The sequence below is a fragment of the Choloepus didactylus genome, chromosome 15 (genome assembly GCF_015220235.1).
Source record: "Choloepus didactylus isolate mChoDid1 chromosome 15, mChoDid1.pri, whole genome shotgun sequence".
Taxonomy (NCBI): domain Eukaryota; kingdom Metazoa; phylum Chordata; class Mammalia; order Pilosa; family Megalonychidae; genus Choloepus; species Choloepus didactylus.
In genome coordinates, this window is record NC_051321.1 from 29,195,724 (window position 1) to 29,215,482 (window position 19,759).

A 19,759-nucleotide genomic window follows, 5' to 3' on the forward strand; every position below is an offset into this window, starting at 1 on the left:
GGACCCCCCAGGTGGAGGTCATTAGCATTTCAATGGTCTCTCTCTCTGCTTGTGCTGTCTCCACCCTTCCCGGAGTCACAGCCCTGGAAACTGAAAATGACTGGGGCTTTCTCCACTGAGCCGAAAAAGAAACAGATAGTCCCCTTCAGACCCAGTCAAGGCGACCCTCCGGCTCTCCCAGGTCAGTCGTCACCCAAAGCCTCTGTCTGTTTTTTGGGGCTGCGTACCTGTAGTGAGCAGTTCACACTCGCTACTTAAAACCCCAGTTGGAGCTCAGCTGAGCTGTATTCGCTTGCTGGGAGAGAGCTTCTCTCTCGCACCACGCGGCTCCACAGCTCGGGCTATGGGGGAGGGGGTCTCACGACTTGGTTCCACAGGTTTTACTTACAGATTTTATGCTGTGTTCTTGGGCATTCCTCCCAATTCAGGTTGGTGTGTGATGAGGTGGATGGTCTTGTTTGTCCCCCCGCAGTTATTCTGGATTATTTAGTAGTTGTTTCTGGTTTTTTGTAGTTGTTCCAGGGGGACTGCTTAGCTTCCACTCCTCTCTATGCCGCCATCTTGCCTCTGTCTCTGCACTAATTACCTTTTAACCTTTTTCTGAAAACAAATTTAATGTTCTAGTTTGACATTTCTCAGTTGTATAGGAAATAATACCACATATTTTTTATTTAAGTTAGAATTAATTTTCCCAGTAGCTCACTTTTTTTCATTTTATAAAGTGAGAAAACAACTAAAATTTGTTTTAATGTCTGTACAATGAGTAAATACATAACCAAAAATAGATCTCATATGCTTTGATTCCTCCCTTCCTTTGAATGTCTTTTCTTGTGACCTGAGTATCAAAGGCAAAGAAATCAGTAATGAGTAAATCTGTATAAAATCCTTAAAAAGCTATAAGTTGTGGACTTTTACAAAATTACAAACATTAAATACTCCCACTATCTCTTATAGTTAACATTAGAAAGGCATCATAGACCTTGAAATAGGCCTGAGTCACATTATACAATTTTTTTAGAGTATTAGAAATGTAACCAGTAGTAACATGGGAAAAAGCAAAGGCAGATTTTATTTGGGTAGAAATTGCATCCAAGACAATGAATTTAATCTCAGGTGTCCAATTTTCTTTTCCCAGCTACCTTTTCTTCTATGTGTGTACTTTTTTCACCCTTTATTAGAGAAGTTGTGGGAGATCTACCTTTTATTTTTAACAGAAGTTGCTAAACAGGAATCTCAATTATAAAGTTAAACATCCTATAATCCACTCAGATGCTTACAGTTTCTAAAAGAATATTAAATTGGACAAAAGGTTTTCATGTTTGGTCTTCAAGTGATCAAATGTTTCATTTAGGATTCAAGAGGAATGAAAATATTGACAAATATTTTAAAATATGATTTGGCACCTTTTATTAAAACTCCTGGAGTTTTCAGAAATGAAGATTATTGTTTCTGCTCACATAATCCACATAACAACACTTTACTTTTTAAATGAACATATTCATTGATGAAAGAAAGTAACAGGAGGACAAACCTAGGTTTCCTTAATGTAAAAACAAAGCAAAACAAAACAATGCAAAACACACATGAAATACCAATTTAACATCCACAGGCCAGAAAATTCCAGGCTTTTTAAGCCTCACATTCTGTTGCATACTTACCAATTCATTGGTGCTGTGAGAACCAGAAAAGTAATTTTTTTAAGATGCTGTGCCCTTTGCCATACCTAGTAAGGGTCTGTCCTTTGTGATTTATAATCTAAGGCTAGATATCATCAAGACAACCCAAGACACTTTTAAACAATAAAGGTGATTCACTGAATAACTCTTTTTCTCATGAGTCAAATCTCAAGACACCACAGAAATGTCATTAATCAGCAGCAGTTTAATCCTTTTGGGTGGTTGGCCCTTTTTTGAGTTTACCAGGTGACCAGTTTGCTACTCAAGTATTTATTTTCTGCCTAAAGCTGTGAAAGTATGACAGAGACCAGACATACAATTAAAGTCCATCTCTCCCTTTAAAAGTATTATCACTCTGAATGCGTGTCTGGATGACTGCCGCCTTAGTCATCTTCCAGAGTTGGTTCCCAACACTTCCTCTCTCTCTGCTCCCCTCACGCACCGGAAGCGTTTTCTTCTCTTCTCCCATAATATGTAAACACACTACCATTGTAACCTACCATGTTTTATGATATTTGTTGATACTTTCTCTCCACTCAGTAGTGACTGTCCTATTAAGAATAGGGATCCCTTAGGATTTGGCACAATGCCTGATGTATAACCAACACCCAATAAATGTTTATAGAAATGATATCTATTATGCAACAGATTTGTATCAGTTGATCTAGTAGACAGTTTCTTTGGCAGTGCATATCTGCTTTACCTTGAATTTATAAACCTTTCCTAAATTAAAAAAGCAGTATATAATGTATTATTTAAATAATTGAGTGTTTATTAGAAAGGTGGCTTGCATACATTAAGGAGTTTTGTATAGAAAAATGGCAGTTAGGTTTGTAACATCCTTCAACTATGACATCTATTTTAGCTCTCCTATTTTTCTTTTTTTCCTCCACAGTAATCACATCATGTGATGTTCTCAATATTTAACTTCTTATTTTTACTCCCTGTTTCCCCTCACCAGGATGTAAGCTCCATGAGGGCAGCAAATTTTTTCTGCTTTGTTCACTGCTACATCCCTAGCCTAGAACAGTGCCTGAAATGTAGCAAATGTCCATAAATATTTGTTAGATGAATGAATGAAAGAAACATGATGTTCTGAAAGAAGTTAGGAATTCTGGTAATTTACCCAATAGCTTATTAAAAATATTTTCTGTGTCTATGGGTTTAAGAACGCCTAAAGAAAACAAAGACATTATGTTGTAGTTGGTACAATTCTAGATAATAGTATAGCATAATGGAAAGCTTAGGTAGTACTAAACAAATCTCAAAACAAAACAAAAATAAATAAATAAAAGTAAGCTAGTGTGTTTGACTAGTTCAAATAGAAAGGCAAGAGTGCCATATTATGGGATCCTGAATTCTGAATGTTAAATTAATCAGTGCTGGGGGGGTGGGAGAGCACGCACTCAAAATAGCTGTCACAGCCACTCTGACCTCCAGGACGGCGAGCAGGGCTCCCAGGTTTACAGGGAGGACTGCTCTATGCTGGCCAAGGGGTAGCGGCCTCTGCAGGGGGCACGACACTGAGGTATTGTTGCCTGAAGCATGGATCAAAAACTATGACCTATTTTTTATGATCCCAAGCTAAGGATGGTTTTTGCATTTTAAAAGAGTTATGAAGAAAGAAGGAGAAGGAGAATGCATGACAAGAGACCTCTGTGGCCCACAAAGCCTAAAATATTTACTAGCCGGACTGTCACAGAAAAAAAATTGCCTTAGACTCCTGGCCCACATTGTTTTCAGTCCCTGTTACTAGTTTCCTGGAACTGTCATAACAGATCACCCCAAACCGTGTGGCCTAAAACAACAGAAATTTATTCTCTCACCGTTCTGGAGGGAAGAGGTCTAAAACAGAGATACTGGCAGGGCCGTGCTCTCTCCAAGACTCCAAGGGAGGACCCTTCTTTGCCTCTGCCAGCTTCTGGTGGGCTCAGGTGTTCCTTGGCCTGGGAGAACCCACCCACTCTCTGCCTCCAGCTGCCTTGGCTGTCTTCTCTGTCTCTGGGCCTCCCCTCTTCTTCTATGGACACTAGTCCTTACGGGCCTACCCTACTGCAGTATGACCTCATCTCAATGTACTGCATTAGACCTGCAAAGACCCAATTTCCAAAGAAGGTCACATCCTGAGGTGCTGGGGGCAGGGGACGTCAGCTTATCTTTGTGGTGGGCTGGGGGAGCAGATGACACAATTCAACCCATAATAGCATTTTTTCTAGATACATCCATTTCTTCTAGATACACCTTGCTTTTCCTTAGTGAATTAAACTGTGGAGAGAGAAATGGATGGAGGAGGGAGGTGTAGACTTAGCTCTTGGCAAATGCTGGGACCGATAAATTTATATATTTCCATATTAATTTGTTTCTTGCTTGGCAATTGTTTTGATTGGTATTTCTCTGGCTCTTAAGCCATGATTGTTATCTTAACACAAAGATTTTAATCTTTCTCTGAAGCCAAAAGATGATCTATGTCCTTTGCTTCATCCGACTATGCACTGCTGGACTCCGACAAGTGACCTCTACGTTGGCTGTGAAGAGGGTTATCTTTTAATGATTAATGGAGACACCCTGAAGGTGACTGTGCTTAATAAGACAGAAGAAGCTCCATCACTGGGTGAGAAACTGCTCTGCTTCATATTCCCAGAAAGGTAGCCACGCATGTTGTAGTGCATGCACCTAAAAATGCAAGTTCTTTTCCCTATTTTTCCCTTTCTTAGAGACATCTGTGATTTCTCTCCTCCTTCATCTTCTAGATAGTAACCAAGTCCTGTGGACACCCCTTCTAGCTTGCTAATGCTTACTGGTTGTCACTCTGTTCTAGGCCTTCTGCTATCACTTTATGTGCATATTTCATGTAATCTTTAAAGCAACATTAAAAGGAGATGCTATTTTTATTTCTACAGCACAGATGAGGGATTGGAGGGATTGAGAGGTTAAGAAACTTACCCAAATTGACATGACTTGTAAATAGTGGAGCTGGCAATATGACCTTGAAGTCCAAGTGCTTAGCTCTTACGCTGCGTTTTTTTCCTACACATATGCCTGTTCTGCTTTTTTAGCTAGTCTTGCCCTTTCCTGCTCCCCACCCACCTCATTCCCTCTCTCTGTGATGACCCTCTCATTTTAAGTCCAACTGCCATCTTAAAAATCACTGTTGTGTGGCTTGATGAGAATTTTAAAGAGAATCTGATCCATTCTCCCTGGGTCTGGTGCTCATTCCTGTCCAGTCAACTGTGGCTGGGGTTGCACCTAAGTCACAGGAGCGGTGGGGGCTAGGTGGAGACCCCTTGAGAAGGGAGCCCTGCCAGTGCAAGCTCTCCACACCTCTCTAGTGCACTCCTCATTCCAATTGCCCTGTTATTCCACACCTTGATTTCTGCAGCAACCTTAGGATTGTCTTCATTGACCTAATCTATATTGGGTCCAAACCAGGCAGCTCATGAAGACCATTTGAAGATCATTTTCACACATGCAACTCAACTACTGCTCTGCCATGATTTCAAGACCCTCCATAATCTGATCCCCTCTACTCCAATTATTTCCTATTATTCCCCACTATGAGTTCTCTGATCTAGCCAAGTCATTTCTTCCCACCATTCCACAGACATGCTTCCTAGCCCATTCTCTTACCACTTCACCTCTCCAAACACCCCGCTACCACCCACTGCCCGGTTCAAACACCACCTCCCTTAGCAAGCTGTGGTGTCCCTCATCTATTTCCTCTCACTCCTTACCTCACATTTCACCCATAAAACTGAGGGTATCAGGTTTGAATTTCCTACTCCACACCCTCTTACCACTTCCCTTTGCTCTTTTTTAAATTGATTTTTAATTTTCTTCATGGTCTTTGGATTTGAAAAAATTTTAAACATCAAATTTCAGAAACTTCTAGTACAACTGGTAAGAGCAAACATATACTCCCCCTTCTTTACTTGTTTGACCATATTATTTGGTTATTTCTCTGAAATGGGGATTTCTTTTCTTTCCTTAAGGGCCTCTTTTTTTCTGAATTTGTTCTGATAGATGCTTGGTCTATTGTGCATCTTAGATTTAAACTAGATTGGCACCCAAATGCTCCTCCATCTGTTGAGTATATTCCTCTCATTGTCTAGTCTACATTTGTGTTTCCACCAAATTTCTACCGTTCATTTTCTTTTACTCTTTTGTTTTGAACTTAATTTTTATTTTTATTAAATATTTTTCATAGTGTTATTTTATCAATTTCACTTCTAATACCTTTTGTTTTAAAAGAGAAGTTATAGGTTTACAGAAAAATCATGCAGAAAATACAGAGCTTCCCTTTACTGTTACCCAAACTCTCCAAGCTTGCTCCCCTGTCTGATCTAGCATCCACAATGCCCTCCGCCCTCGGATTAGTTCTCTAAAATGTAAGCCTTTGTTCCGGCTTTCCTTTTCAGCTTCCGCTCCTCCCACATGAGGCTTTTAGAATTTCTCATTACAGTATTCCTGTGCTCTCTTTGAATTCTGCCTGGTACTTGTATTTTCCTTTGTTTGGAATGCCCTTCTCTTCCTTTCTACCTGGTAAAATTTTCTTCTGTGTAGGCTTCTCTGTCCTTGCCCCAACCTTCAGGCATGATTAGTTGTCTCTTCTGGGGTTCCAGGGGATTTTTTTGTACTGTGCTACTCTAATTGCTCATGCGCATGTCTGCCTTCCCCACTAGTCATTAGCACAGGAACTATGTGTTGCCCATCCTTGGCTCCCAAGCTAATCTCAGAGATTGCTAATATGTGTTTATGAAGTGAATTAATAAAAATGTTTCTCTTTTCCAAACTCCTATATTACTTCCAATATGTTTTATGCGATTTAGGGTTTAATTAAATGTAGTCTTGTATTGGTCACTATTTCCTTCCTGCATACTATTTCTTATGACTTTCATGGTATATTATGAATAACTTTAAATAAATATTTATTTCACCTCTACAATGTGGAAGACACTATGCAAGGTCCCTCAAAGTTTATAGAGATGGCAAATACATAGTCTCATAATCTCTACTCTCAAGGGACTTAAATTTTATTAGAGAAACTAAGACAGGTAGAGAAATCATTACTGCTGGGGAGATAAAGATGATTTCATTAAGGGAGAATTTCACAAAGTGCTATCGCGATTCAAATAGGAAAACGTGCCAAGTTGAGCCATTTCAAAGGTGATGTTTGAATTGGCCCCTGAAGGATAGGTCCATAGGCAGAGATGGGGGAGGGATGGGAAGCATGGTAAGTAGAATTTTTGGATAAGAAAAGAGTAATAAGAAGTGGTCCGGTTTGTCTGGAGCATCGAGTGTTGTAAGGGTGTGGTGGGGTATGTAATTCAGCTCACAGTGAACAGACATCAAAAACTTTCAAATGAAGATGTACCCCAGCTAGAATTATGCTTGAAGAGATTAATTCAGCTACAGTTCATAAAAGGAAGTTCCTATAAGTGGAAGGCTGTAAGCCACAAGCACCTGGGTGATAGTGACAGATCAGAAAAGAAACCATTGTTGGAAAGTGAATAGCAGGAAAGAGCGATATCCTTCTTAGCATCTAACAAAATGCCAGGCACATAGTACACAGTAAACAAATAATTTGATGGATGCCACCTGAGCCTTTTATTTTGTAGTTCTTGAATGTGCTTTAGTTTTGGTTTTTTTTTTCCTACAAGGACAGTATTTTGTCACTAACAAATATTCTTTTAGAACTTTTACTTCCTTTTTATCCACTGTGTTTTATTTATTGAAGTATATTTTACATACCATAAAATGCACAAATCTTAAGTATAAGCTTGGTAATACTTTTGGAATTTCAGTGGGGGCTCTTAAAACCCCAGGCAATGCTCTCCTACTAAAATAATTATAGTAAATATATAATTATACAATGTTAGTTACACGGAACTGATTATACAGAACTTAAACACAATTAATCAGTAACATGGTTCAGCAGCTTTTATTATTCATTGTTTGGGAGGCATCATAGCTAATATTCTGATATCAAGTTAATTTTTAGAAAGAATGATTACAAAGAAATGAATACCACTATGACAGCAAGTGAGATTACTTTATATTGTATTTTTAATTATCTGTCATCCACTTTACTTTGTTTTCTTTTTCAAAAGCCAGAGGAAATCTTATCACTCCAGTCACCATGGTTTATCAGAAAGGAGGCGTGCTTGCTTCTGGAATTGTAATGTATTTTTTCTTCGAACTTAATTGCTTTAAAGAAAATACACAATTTCCTCTTGCTGCCATTTTCTCTTATAAGCCGTATTTTGGGATGTTTGGTTCTGACAGAATATTATTTAAAATTGTCCCCTATTTTGATGCTATTAAAAACTTTTTGTTATGAAGAATTTCAAATATATGTAAAAGTAGAGTGAACTGTGTGATGAACTAGCATATACCTATCTTATTGCAAATTAACAAAAACAGAGTTAAAAAATATACCCTGGAAACACCTAATATCTGTTATCCAATTCCAGGCCCATCTATTCACTTATTGTATTAGGTTGTCAGGCATGAGTTTAGAACCCATTTAGCTTATAAGTACCTGTTTAGCTTACACGTATCATGTTGTTGTTGTTCATATTAAGATTTGTATTAATAGCCTCCATTTACTTGGTGCTTACTTTGTGCCAGGCACCGTGTAAGTGCTTTCTTTACTTGTATAATCTTATTTGTCCTCACAACAACCCTATCAAGTAGAAACTATTGACATCCCCCTTATACAGGTGAAGGAGCCAAGCCTCACAGAGTTCATCAGCAGATACGTAGAGGGGCTAGGATTTGAACCCAGGTGTGTCACACTCAAAAGTCTATGCACTTATGTATTACACTATAAAACCTCAGTAAATATGATAAGGTTTGGAGCAGACCTACACTAAAATCACAGGTTTGTTCGTAGCTGCCTCAAGTCCACTGTTAGCTTTGCCTGTTCCATTGCCACAGATCACATCTGCAGAACCTTGAGGACAGCCGGGCCATGACGTCAGGGTGAGAGGTGTAACTCCACCAAAGAGAAGGAATCTGGAGCCCATATACCTACTCTCAGCCCATGATCCCTCCCCACATTCTTGCCAAGGACTGAGCCTCCTCTCTCCAGCATTTAGTCTTCAAGCCCACCCTTGGTGTTTGTTTTAACCTAGTTTAAAGGAATGATTACAGCGTCTGCTCTAGTGAGTGACGAGGAATGATGATGGGCTTGGAGAGAGAAACTTGGAAATTTTGTTCCCCAGGCTGAAAGCATCTGAACCCAGCCAATTCACAAACGCCTGCTCCTAGTCAAAAGGGGGTCTCATCTACAAATTATGGATGAAACGGCTCAACTTCTCTTCACTATTGTAAAAATAATTCAGTTTCCTCTTGAGATTAAATTAACCTAAATCTGTTTACAACCAACCAACTAATCAATCAACCAACCCCATTTTTGTTGGGTACCTGCTATATTTCTAGCAATGTATGAGAAAATGGAAAGGAGGATGCAAAGGAAATAAAAGGATTCTTCCTATCCTTGGATGATTTGGGGAGATAAGAAATGCACATAGTAATACTAAAGAATGATACATTAGGGCTAGTGTCACACAGCAAATGCTGCCTCATTTGCCCCATCTCCTGTATAGTGAAACATATGGTACAGAAGATAGATGTCAGAGAAGTTTCAAATAAAGGAGAGATCAGGAAAATTTTAAGTGGTTGAAAAAATGTGTCATGAAATAGATAAAACTGAAGCTTGACCATGGAACACGGTTAAAAGTTGCCTAAATAAAGGTGAGAGGGCAGACATTCTAGATAGTGTAAGCACAAGAGACAATTCCAAAAAATAAACAGAGGATGGTAATCTATAAGCCTTGGCCTGTCTGATAAAGAAAGTATACTATGCATTGACTAAGACTGATTTTCTGCATTTATCTCATTGTTTTTGGTGTCTAGGATGGCTTGGTATATTCTTTTCTTATTAAAGATTCAAGTTACAAAGTAGATAACTTTATTAATGTTGAAGAGCCTGTGGAACATATGACATTCTCTCCTAATTACAGAATGTTGCTGATTCAAACAGAGAAGGTATGCCAGATGTTGATCTCTTTTCAGTTAATATTATCATGATTACATGACAGGAACGAAAGGGAACAATGTGATGTATGATGATAGCCTGCTAAGGGGCACTCTTTAGGTTGCAAATGAAAAAATACTCAGCTTAAAAGGCCTACATGACAAAGGAGTTTTTGTTTACTTGTCAGTTTGTTTTTGTGCATGTAACTGGTAGGGTGAGGAGTGAATCTGAATCCATGGGTTCCCATGCTACCACTGGGCCTTATTTCCTTGCCATCTCTTGGCCCTGTTTCCTGTCTGCTGGCTCCATTGCCAGACAGAGTCTCCAACTGTGGTACCAAGAGAGCCTCCTACATCTTTAGCTTATATTTCTACTCTTTCAGTGACTTGGGTGGGAAAACACAAACTGGAACAAATATCCTAGAACTTAGACTTATGGGACTGATGTGGGTCTGTGTCAGTCACTTGGCTAAAGGGATTCTGAGCTCTGATTGGCCAGGTCTGAGCCACATGCCCAGGGTGGCCAGTCCACCCAAACATGGACTGAAATTGGAGTCATGAGTGCTTCTCTAAGAAAAATACAGATTTGGGGAGGGGAGTAAGTGGAGGGTAAAAATAAACATCCATGGCACCTATACTGTTAGGAAGACTCCTAATTAATGAGATGACCCTCAAAGGTAGTTTTAGCATTAGTTTACATCAAGATGTTAGGTTTACAACAGGTTCAGCAATATAACAAAGTGGAAATGCAAGAAACATGTCTGACAGGAGATTGGACATGGCCAATGAGAGAATTAGTGCACTGGAAGATAAGTCAGAAGAAGTTATCCAAAATGCAGCCCAGAGAGGCATGCAGAAGGGAGGGTAAGAGGCATGAAGGAAACAGTGAAAAGGTCTAACGTATGTTTGATAGGAGTCCCAGAAAGTGAAGAGATAGAGAATGGATCAGAGGTAATACTTAGAGATAATGATTGGGAATTTTCCAGAACAGATTAAAGCCATGAATTTATAGGTTCAAGAGATATAGTGAATCCCAACCTGGACAACTAAAAATGTATCCACACTTAGACAAAGAAAATCTTAACAGTAATCAGAGAAAACAGACAGATCCTTCAGAGGAATTTCAATTAGACTAACAGCTGACTTCTCTGTGGCAATAATGTAAATAAAAACTAGTGGCATGATAGCTTCATTGTAGTGCAAGGGTTGGTAAATTGTAACCTGTGAGCCAAATTCAACCTGCTGCTTGTTTTGGTAAATAAAGTTTTACTGGAGCATAGCCGTGTTCATTCATTTATGTATTGTCTATGGCTGCTTTCGTGCTACCGCAGCAAAAGTGAGTAGTTGTGGCAGAGACCATAAGGCCTGTAAAGCCTAAACTATTTACTACCTGACCCTTTAAAGAAAATGTTTGCTGACCCCTGATGTAAAGAAAATAATTCATATTATTTCATATACCCAGTGAAAATATCTTCTAAGCATGGATATGAAAAAAGACATTTTTAGACACCCATAAACTGAGACTTTATCAGACACTCACTAAAGAAAATTCTAAAGAATGTGCCTCAGGCATAAGGAAAGTAATCCCAGGTGGGAGGTCTGTGATAAAGAAGAATGAAGGGCAAGAGTAAATATATGGAGAAATGTAAATGACAACTGACTGTAAAAAATGGCAAAAAGAAAGAAAAAGTCAAGTTGGGTTTAAAAATAACATTGAATTAAAATCCCAGACAACAATAATAGAAGTCAGGTGGGAGGAGAGGTGAAGGCAAATGGAATTAATGGGTTCCGAGGTTCTCGTATTTTCCAGGAGTAGAAAACACGTGATAAGTAACTTTTTTTTTTAATCTTCATTTTATTGAGATATATTCACATACCATGCAGTCATACAAAACAAATCGTACATTCGATTGTTCACAGTACCATTACGTAGTTGTACATTCATCACCTAAATCAATCCCTGACACCTTCATTAGCACACACACAAAAATAACAAGAATAATAATTAAAGTAAAAAAGAGCAATTGAAGCAAAAAAAGAACACTGGGTACCTTTGTCTGTTTGTATGTTTGTTTCCTTCCCCTATTTTTCTACTCATCCATCCATAAACTAGACAAAGGGGAGTGTGGTCCTTATGGTTTTCCCAATCCCATTGTCACCCCTCATAAGCTACATTTGTTTACAATTGTCTTCGAGATTCATGGGTTCTGGGTTGTAGTTTGATAGTTTCAGGTATCCACCACCAGCTACCCCAATTCTTTAGAACCTAAAAAGGGTTGTCTAAAGTGTGCGTAAGAGTGCCCACCAGAGTGACCTCTCAGCTCCTTTTGGAATCTCTCTGCTACTGAAGCTTATTTCATTTCCTTTCACATCCCCCTTTTGGTCAAGAAAATGTTCTCCGTCCCACGATGCCAGGTCTACATTCCTCCCCGGGAGTCATATTGCACGTTGCCAGGGAGATTCACTCCCCTGGGTGTCTGATCCCACGTAGGGGGACAGGGCAGTGATTTCACCTTTCAAGTTGGCTTAGCTAGAGAGAGAGGGCCACATCTGAGCAACAAAGAGGCATTCAGGAGGAGGCTCTTAGGCACAAATATAGGGAGGCCTAGCCTCTCCTTTGCAGCAACTGTCTTCCCAAGGGTAAAACCTACGGTAGAGGGCTCAACCCATCAAACCACCAGTTCCCTATGTCTGTGGTCATGTTAGCAACCATTGAGGTGGGGTAGGCCAATAACCCTGCATTCTCCACAGGCTCCTCAAGGGGGCAATACATATTTTTTTCCTTTCTTTCCCTTCTTCCTTTTTTTAACCTTTTCTTCCTTTTTAAATCAACTGTACGGAAAAAAAAACCAAAAAAAAACCAAAAAAACAAAAAAGAAAAACATACAATAAAAGAACATTTCAAAGAGACCACAACAAGGGAGTAAGAAAAAGACAACTAACCTAAGATAACTGCTTTACTTCCAACCTGTTCCTACTTTACCCCAAGAAAGTTAAATAATATAGCAACATTTCTCTGAACTTGTTCCTACTATATCCATCAGAAATTAACAGACCATAATCATTCCTGGGCATCCCCAGAACGTTAAATAGCATATCTGTTCTTCTTGGATTACTGTTCCCCCTTCCTTAATTGCTCTCTACTGCTAGTTCCCCTACATTCTACATTATAAACCATTTGTTTTACATTTTTCAAAGTTCACATTAGTGGTAGCATATACTATTTCTCTTTCCGTGCCTGGCTTATTTCGCTCAGCATTATGTCTTCAAGGTTCATCCATGTTGTCATATGTTTCACGAGGTCGTTCCTTCTTACTGCCGTGTAGTATTCCATTGTGTGTATATACCACATTTTATTTATCCACTCATCTGTTGAAGGACATTTGGGTTGTTTCCATCTCTTGGCAATTGTGAATAATGCTGCTATGAACATTGGCGTGCAGATATCTGTTCGTGTCACTGCTTTCCGATCTTCCGGGTATATACCGAGAAGTGCAATCGCTGGATAGAATGGTAACTTTATTTCTAGTTTTCTAAGGAACTGCCAGACTGACTTCCAGAGTGGCTGAACCATTATACAGTCCCACCAACAATGAATAAGACTTCCAATTTCTCCACATCCCCTCCAGCATTTGTAGTTTCCTGTTTGTTTAATGGCAGCCACTCTAATCGGTGTTAGATGGTATCTCATTGTGGTCTTAATTTGCATCTCTCTAATAGCTAGTGAAGCTGAACATTTTTTCATGTGTTTCTTGGCCATTTGTATTTCCTCTTCAGAGAACTGTCTTTTCATATCTTTTGCCCATTTTATAATTGGGCCGTCTGTACTATTGTCATTGAGTTGTAGGATTTCTTTGTATATGCAAGATATCAGTCTTTTGTCAGATACATGGTTTCCAAAAATTTTTTCCCATTGAGTTGGCTGCCTCTTTACCTTTTTGAGAAATTCCTTTGAGGTGCAGAAACTTCTAAGCTTGAGGAGTTCCCATTTATCTATTTTTTCTTTTGTTGCTTGTGCTTTGGGTGTAAAGTCTAGGAAGTGGCCGCCTAATACAAGGTCTTGAAGATGTTTTCCTACATTATCTTCTAGGAGTTTTATGGTACTTTCTTTTATATTGAGATCTTTCATCCATTTTGAGTTAATTTTTGTGTAGGGTGTGAGGTAGGGGTCCTCTTTCATTCTTTTGGATATGGATATCCAACTCTCCCAGCCCCATTTGTTGAAGAGACCATTATGATTCAGTTCAGTGACTTTGGGGGCCTTATCAAAGATCAGTCGGCCATAGATCTGAGGGTCTATCTCTGAATTCTCAATTTGATTCCATTGATCTATATGTCTATCTTTGTGCCAGTACCATGCTGTTTTGACAACTGTGGCTTTATAATAAGCTTCAAAGTCAGGGAGTGTAAGTCCTCCCACTTCGTTTTTCTTTTTTAGAGTGTCTTTAGCAATTCGAGGCACCTTCCCTTTCCAAATAAATTTGATAACTAGCTTTTCCAAGTCTGCAAAGTAGGTTGTTGGAATTTTGATTGGGATTGCATTGAATCTGTAGATGAGTTTGGGTAGAATTGACATCTTAATGACATTTAGCCTTCCTATCCATGAACATGGAATATTTTTCCATCTTTTAAGGTCCACTTCTATTTCTTTTAGTAGAGTTACGTACTTTTCTTTGTATAGGTCTTTTACATCTTTGGTTAAGTTTATTCCTAGGTACTTGATTTTTTTAGTTGCTATTGAAAATGGTATCTTTTTCTTGAGTGTCTCTTCAGTTTGTTCATTTCTGGCATATAGAAACATTACCAACTTATGCGCATTAATCTTGTATCCCGCTACTTTGCTAAATTTGTTTATTAGCTCTAGTAGCTGTATCATCAATTTCTCAGGGTTTTCCAGATATAAGATCATATCATCTGCAAACAATGACAGTTTTACTTCTTCTTTTCCAATTTGGATGCCTTTTATTTCTTTGTCTTGCCGGATTGCCCTGGCTAGCACTTCCAGCACAATGTTGAATAACAGTGGTGACAGCGGACATCCTTGTCTTGTTCCTGATCTTAGAGGGAAGGCTTTCAGTCTCTCACCATTGAGTACTATGCTGGCTGTGGGCTTTTCATATATGCTCTTTTTTTTTTTTTTTTTTTTTTACTGTTTCTCTTTAATATTATGGTTTTTCTATGCATCATTTATCCGTACTATACTGTAAGTTAAGTAAAGGCAGATTCCTTTTTCTCTCATGTTTCTATTATGTTATTTCACATATCATAGAAACCACCTTTCTTTCCTTCTTTCCTACTCCATCTTCCCCTTCTTACTGTACTCATACCACTATCTTCCTTGAGACTGGATTAAAATCTACTTACAAGCACAAATAAAACAAAAAAAATACATTGAAACTATCTGAGGGGGGAAAAAGGAGTAAGAAAGTTTTGGAGGCACAAAATATAAAATAGGACCTATATATTTCAAGAAAGCAAGTCACAAACCTCAGTCTAAGCTTTCTAGCAGACACTGTTAAAGGAGAAAACTGGTCAATTCAATGCCCTGAAGATCAAACAAACAGAATCTACAGGATAAATACTGTTTACTTTTCCTGATACTTACATCTGACAGAAAATTCTGGTCCTATAGTAGACATTGTGAATTTAACGGACAAATCTCCTTTATAGTAAACACAACAATGAGTTTCATCAGAGCCATTTCTTATAGTGACCCTCAAGGTAGTAATTCTATAGAGAAGAGATAATTCATGGTCAGGAATGGCTCTCTGCTGTTCTGATTTAATTCAAGAAGAAATTTTATTTTCACAAAAGAATGGATTACTGAATACAATTCTGATGAAAGGCTATTTCTTTCAGTTGAGGTTTTTGTTTTTTTTTTGTTTTTTTTTTTTTAATCATCATTTTATTGAGATATATTCACATACCACGCAGTCATACAAAACAAATTGTACTTTCGATTGTTTACAGTACCATTACATAGTTGTACATTCATCACCTAAATCAATCCCTGACACCTTCATTAGCCCACACACAAAAATAACAAGAATAATAATTAGAGTGAAAAAGAGCAATTGAAGTAAAAAAGAACACTGGGTACCTTTCTCTGTTTGTTTCCTTCCCCTACTTTTCTACACATCCATCCATAAACTAGACAAAGTGGAGTTTGGTCCTTATGGCATTCCCAATCCCATTGTCACCCCTCATAAGCTACATTTTTATACAACTGTCTTCGAGATTCATGGGTTCTGGGTTGTAGTTTAATAGTTTCAGGTATCCACCACCAGCTACCCCAATTCTTTAGAACCTAAAAAGGGTTGTCTTAAGTGTGCGTAAGAGTGCCCACCAGAGTGATCTCTCGGCTCGTTTTGGAATCTCTCTGCCACTGAAGCTTATTTCATTTCCTTTCACATCCCCCTTTTGGTCAAGAAGATGTTCTCCATCCCACGATGCCGGGTCTACATTCCTCTCCGGGAGTCATATTCCACGTTGCCAGGGAGATTCACACCCCTGGGTGTCTGGTCCCACGTAGGGGGGAGGGCAGTGATTTCACCTTTCAAGTTGGCTTAGCCAGAGAGAGAGGGCCACATCTGAGCAACAAAGAGGCATTCAGGAGGAGACTCTTAGGCACAAATATAGGGAGGCCTAGCCTCTCCTTTGCAGCAACCGTCTTCCCAAGGGTAAAACTTATGGTAGAGGGCTCAACCCATCAAACCACCAGTCCCCTATGTCTGTGGTCTTGTTAGCAACCATGGAGGTGGGGTAGGCGAATACCCCTGCATTCTCCACAGGCTCCTCAAGGGGGCACTACATCTTTTTTTTTTTTTCCTTGTTTGTCTTTTTTCTTTTTTTTTTTAACTTTCCCTTCTTTTTTAAAACAACTGTATGAAAAAAAAAGTTAAAAAGAAAACAAACATACAATAAAAGAACATTTCAAAGAGACCATAACAAGGGAGTAAGAAAAAGACAACTAACCTAAGATAACTGCTTAACTTCCAACATGTTCCTACTTTACCCCAAGAAAGTTACATAATATAGCAACATTTCAGTGAACTTGTTCCTACTACATCCATCAGAAATTAACAGACCATAGTCATTTCTGGGCATCCCCAGAACGTTAAATAGCTTATCTGTTCTTCTTGGATTATTGTTCCCCCTTCCTTAATTGCTCTCTACTGCTAGTTCCCCTACATTCTACATTATAAACCATTTGTTTTACATTTTTCAAAGTTCACATTAGTGGTAGCATATAATATTTCTCTTTTTGTGCCTGGCTTATTTCGCTCAGCATTATGTCTTCAAGGTTCATCCATGTTGTCATATGTTTCACCAGATCGTTCCTTCTTACTGCCGCGTAGTATTCCATCGTGTGTATATACCACATTTTATTTATCCACTCATCTGTTGAAGGACATTTGGGTTGTTTCCATCTCTTGGCAATTGTGAATAATGCTGCTATGAACATTGGCGTGCAGATATCTGTTCGTGTCACTGCTTTCCGATCTTCCGGGTATATACCGAGAAGTGCAATCGCTGGATCGAATGGTAGCTCTATATCTAGTTTTCTAAGGAACTGCCAGACTGACTTCCAGAGTGGCTGAACCATTATACAGTCCCACCAACAATGAATAAGTGTTCCAATTTCTCCACATCCCCTCCAGCATTTGTAGTTTCCTGTTTGTTTAATGGCAGCCATTCTAACCGGTGTTAGATGGTATCTCATTGTGGTCTTAATTTGCATCTCTCTAATAGCTAGTGAAGCTGAACATTTTTTCATGTGTTTCTTGGCCATTTGTATTTCCTCTTCAGAGAACTGTCTTTTCATATCTTTTGCCCATTTTATAATTGGGCCGTCTGTACTATTGTCATTGAGTTGTAGGATTTCTTTGTATATGCAAGATATCAGTCTTTTGTCAGATACATGGTTTCCAAAAATTTTTTCCCATTGAGTTGGCTGCCTCTTTACCTTTTTGAGAAATTCCTTTGAGGTGCAGAAACTTCTAAGCTTGAGGAGTTCCCATTTATCTATTTTCTCTTTTGTTGCTTGTGCTTTGGGTGTAAAGTCTAGGAAGTGGCCTCCTAATACAAGGTCTTGAAGATGTTTTCCTACATTATCTTCTAGGAGTTTTATGGTACTTTCTTTTATATTGAGATCTTTGGTCCATTTTGAGTTAATTTTTGTGTAGGGTGTGAGGTAGGGGTCCTCTTTCATTCTTTTGGATATGGATATCCAACTCTCCCAGCCCCATTTGTTGAAAAGACCATTATGGCTCAGTTCGGTGGCTTTGGGGGCCTTATCAAAGATCAGTTGGCCATAGATCTCAGGGTCTATGTCTGAATTCTCAATTCGATTCCATTGATCTATATGTCTATCTTTGTGCCAGTACCATGCTGTTTTGGCAACTGTGGCTTTATAATAAGCTTCAAAGTCAGGGAGTGTAAGTCCTCCCACTTCGTTTTTCTTTTTTAGAGTGTCTTTAGCAATTCGAGGCATCTTCCCTTTCCAAATAAATTTGATAACTAGCTTTTCCAAGTCTGCAAAGTAGGTTGTTGGAATTTTGATTGGGATTGCATTGAATCTGTAGATGAGTTTGGGTAGAATTGACATCTTAATGATATTTAGCCTTCCTATCCATGAACATGGAATATTTTTCCATCTTTTAAGGTCCCCTTCTATTTCTTTTAGTAGAGTTATGTAGTTTTCTTTGTATAGGTCTTTTACATCTTTGGTTAAGTTTATTCCTAGGTACTTGATTTTTTAGTTGCTATTGAAAATGGTATCTTTTTCTTGAGTGTCTCTTCAGTTTGTTCATTTCTAGCATATAGAAACATTACTGACTTATGTGCATTAATCTTGTATCCCGCTACTTTGCTAAATTTGTTTATTAGCTCTAGTAGGTGTATCGTTGATTTCTCAGGGTTTTCTAGATATAAGATCATATCATCTGCAAACAATGACAGTTTTACTTCTTCTTTTCCAATTTGGATGCCTTTTATTTCTTTGTCTTGCCGGATTGCCCTGGCTAGCACTTCCAGCACAATGTTGAATAACAGTGGTGACAGCGGGCATCCTTGTCTTGTTCCTGATCTTAGAGGGAAGGCTTTCAGTCTCTCACCATTGAGTACTATGCTGGCTGTGGGTTTTTCATATATGCTCTTTATCATGTTGAGGAAGTTTCCTTCAATTCCTACCTTTTGAAGTGTTTTTATCAAAAAGGGATGTTGGATTTTGTCAAATGCTTTTTCAGTATCTATTGCAATGATCAATTGATTTTTCCCTTTTGACTTGTTAATGTGTTGTAATACATTGATTGTTTTTCTTATGTTGAACCATCCTTGCATGCCTGGAATGAACCCCACTTGGTCATGGTGTATGATTTTTTTAATGTGTCTTTGGATTCGATTTGCAAGTATTTTGTTGAGGATTTTTGCATCTATATTCTTTAGGGAGATTGGCCGGTAGTTTTCCTTTTTTGTAGCATCTTTGCCTGGTTTTGATATTAGATTGATGTTAGCTTCATAAAATGAGTTAGGTAGTGTTCCATTTTTTTCAATGTTTTGAAAGAGTTTGAGTAAGATTGGTGTCAGTTCTTTCTGGAAAGTTTGGTAGAATTCCCCTGTGAAGCCATCTGGCCCTGGGCATTTATTTGTGGGAAGATTTTTGATGACTGATTGGATCTCTTTGCTTGTGATGGGTTGGTTGAGGTCTTCTATTTCTTCTCTGGTCAGTCTAGGTTGTTCATATGTTTCCAGGAAATTGTCCATTTCTTCTATGTTATCCAGTTTGTTGCCATACAGTTGTTCATAATATCCTCTTATAATTTTTTTAATTTCTTCAGGATCTGCAGTTATGTCACCTTTTTCATTCATTATTTTGTTTATATGGGTCTTCTCTCTTTTTGTTTTTGTCAGTCTAGCTAGAGGCTTGTCAATCTTGTTGATCTTCTCAAAGAACCAACTTTTGGTGATATTTATCCTCTCTGTTGTTTTTTTGTTCTCTATGTCATTTATGTCTGCTTTAATCCTTGTTATTTCTTTTCTTCTAC

At 38.5% G+C, this 19,759-nt stretch overlaps 1 protein-coding gene across 3 annotated transcripts in view; it reads left to right on the top strand.

Annotated features, from left to right (window-relative positions):
* Nucleotides 1–19,759, top strand: part of CFAP43 (cilia and flagella associated protein 43) — a 115,131-nt gene that overhangs the window by 21,707 nt on the left and 73,665 nt on the right. For 2 of the 3 annotated variants that reach the window (XM_037804838.1, XM_037804837.1), the window contains 3 exons: nucleotides 4,128–4,287; nucleotides 7,784–7,851; nucleotides 9,594–9,725. In XM_037804838.1, coding sequence (XP_037660766.1) covers nucleotides 4,128–4,287; nucleotides 7,784–7,851; nucleotides 9,594–9,725 — 360 coding nt within the window. Of the gene's footprint in view, nucleotides 1–3,473; nucleotides 3,601–4,127; nucleotides 4,288–7,783; nucleotides 7,852–9,593; nucleotides 9,726–19,759 lie in introns of those variants that run through there. The other variant, XM_037804839.1, reaches the window with a different exon arrangement.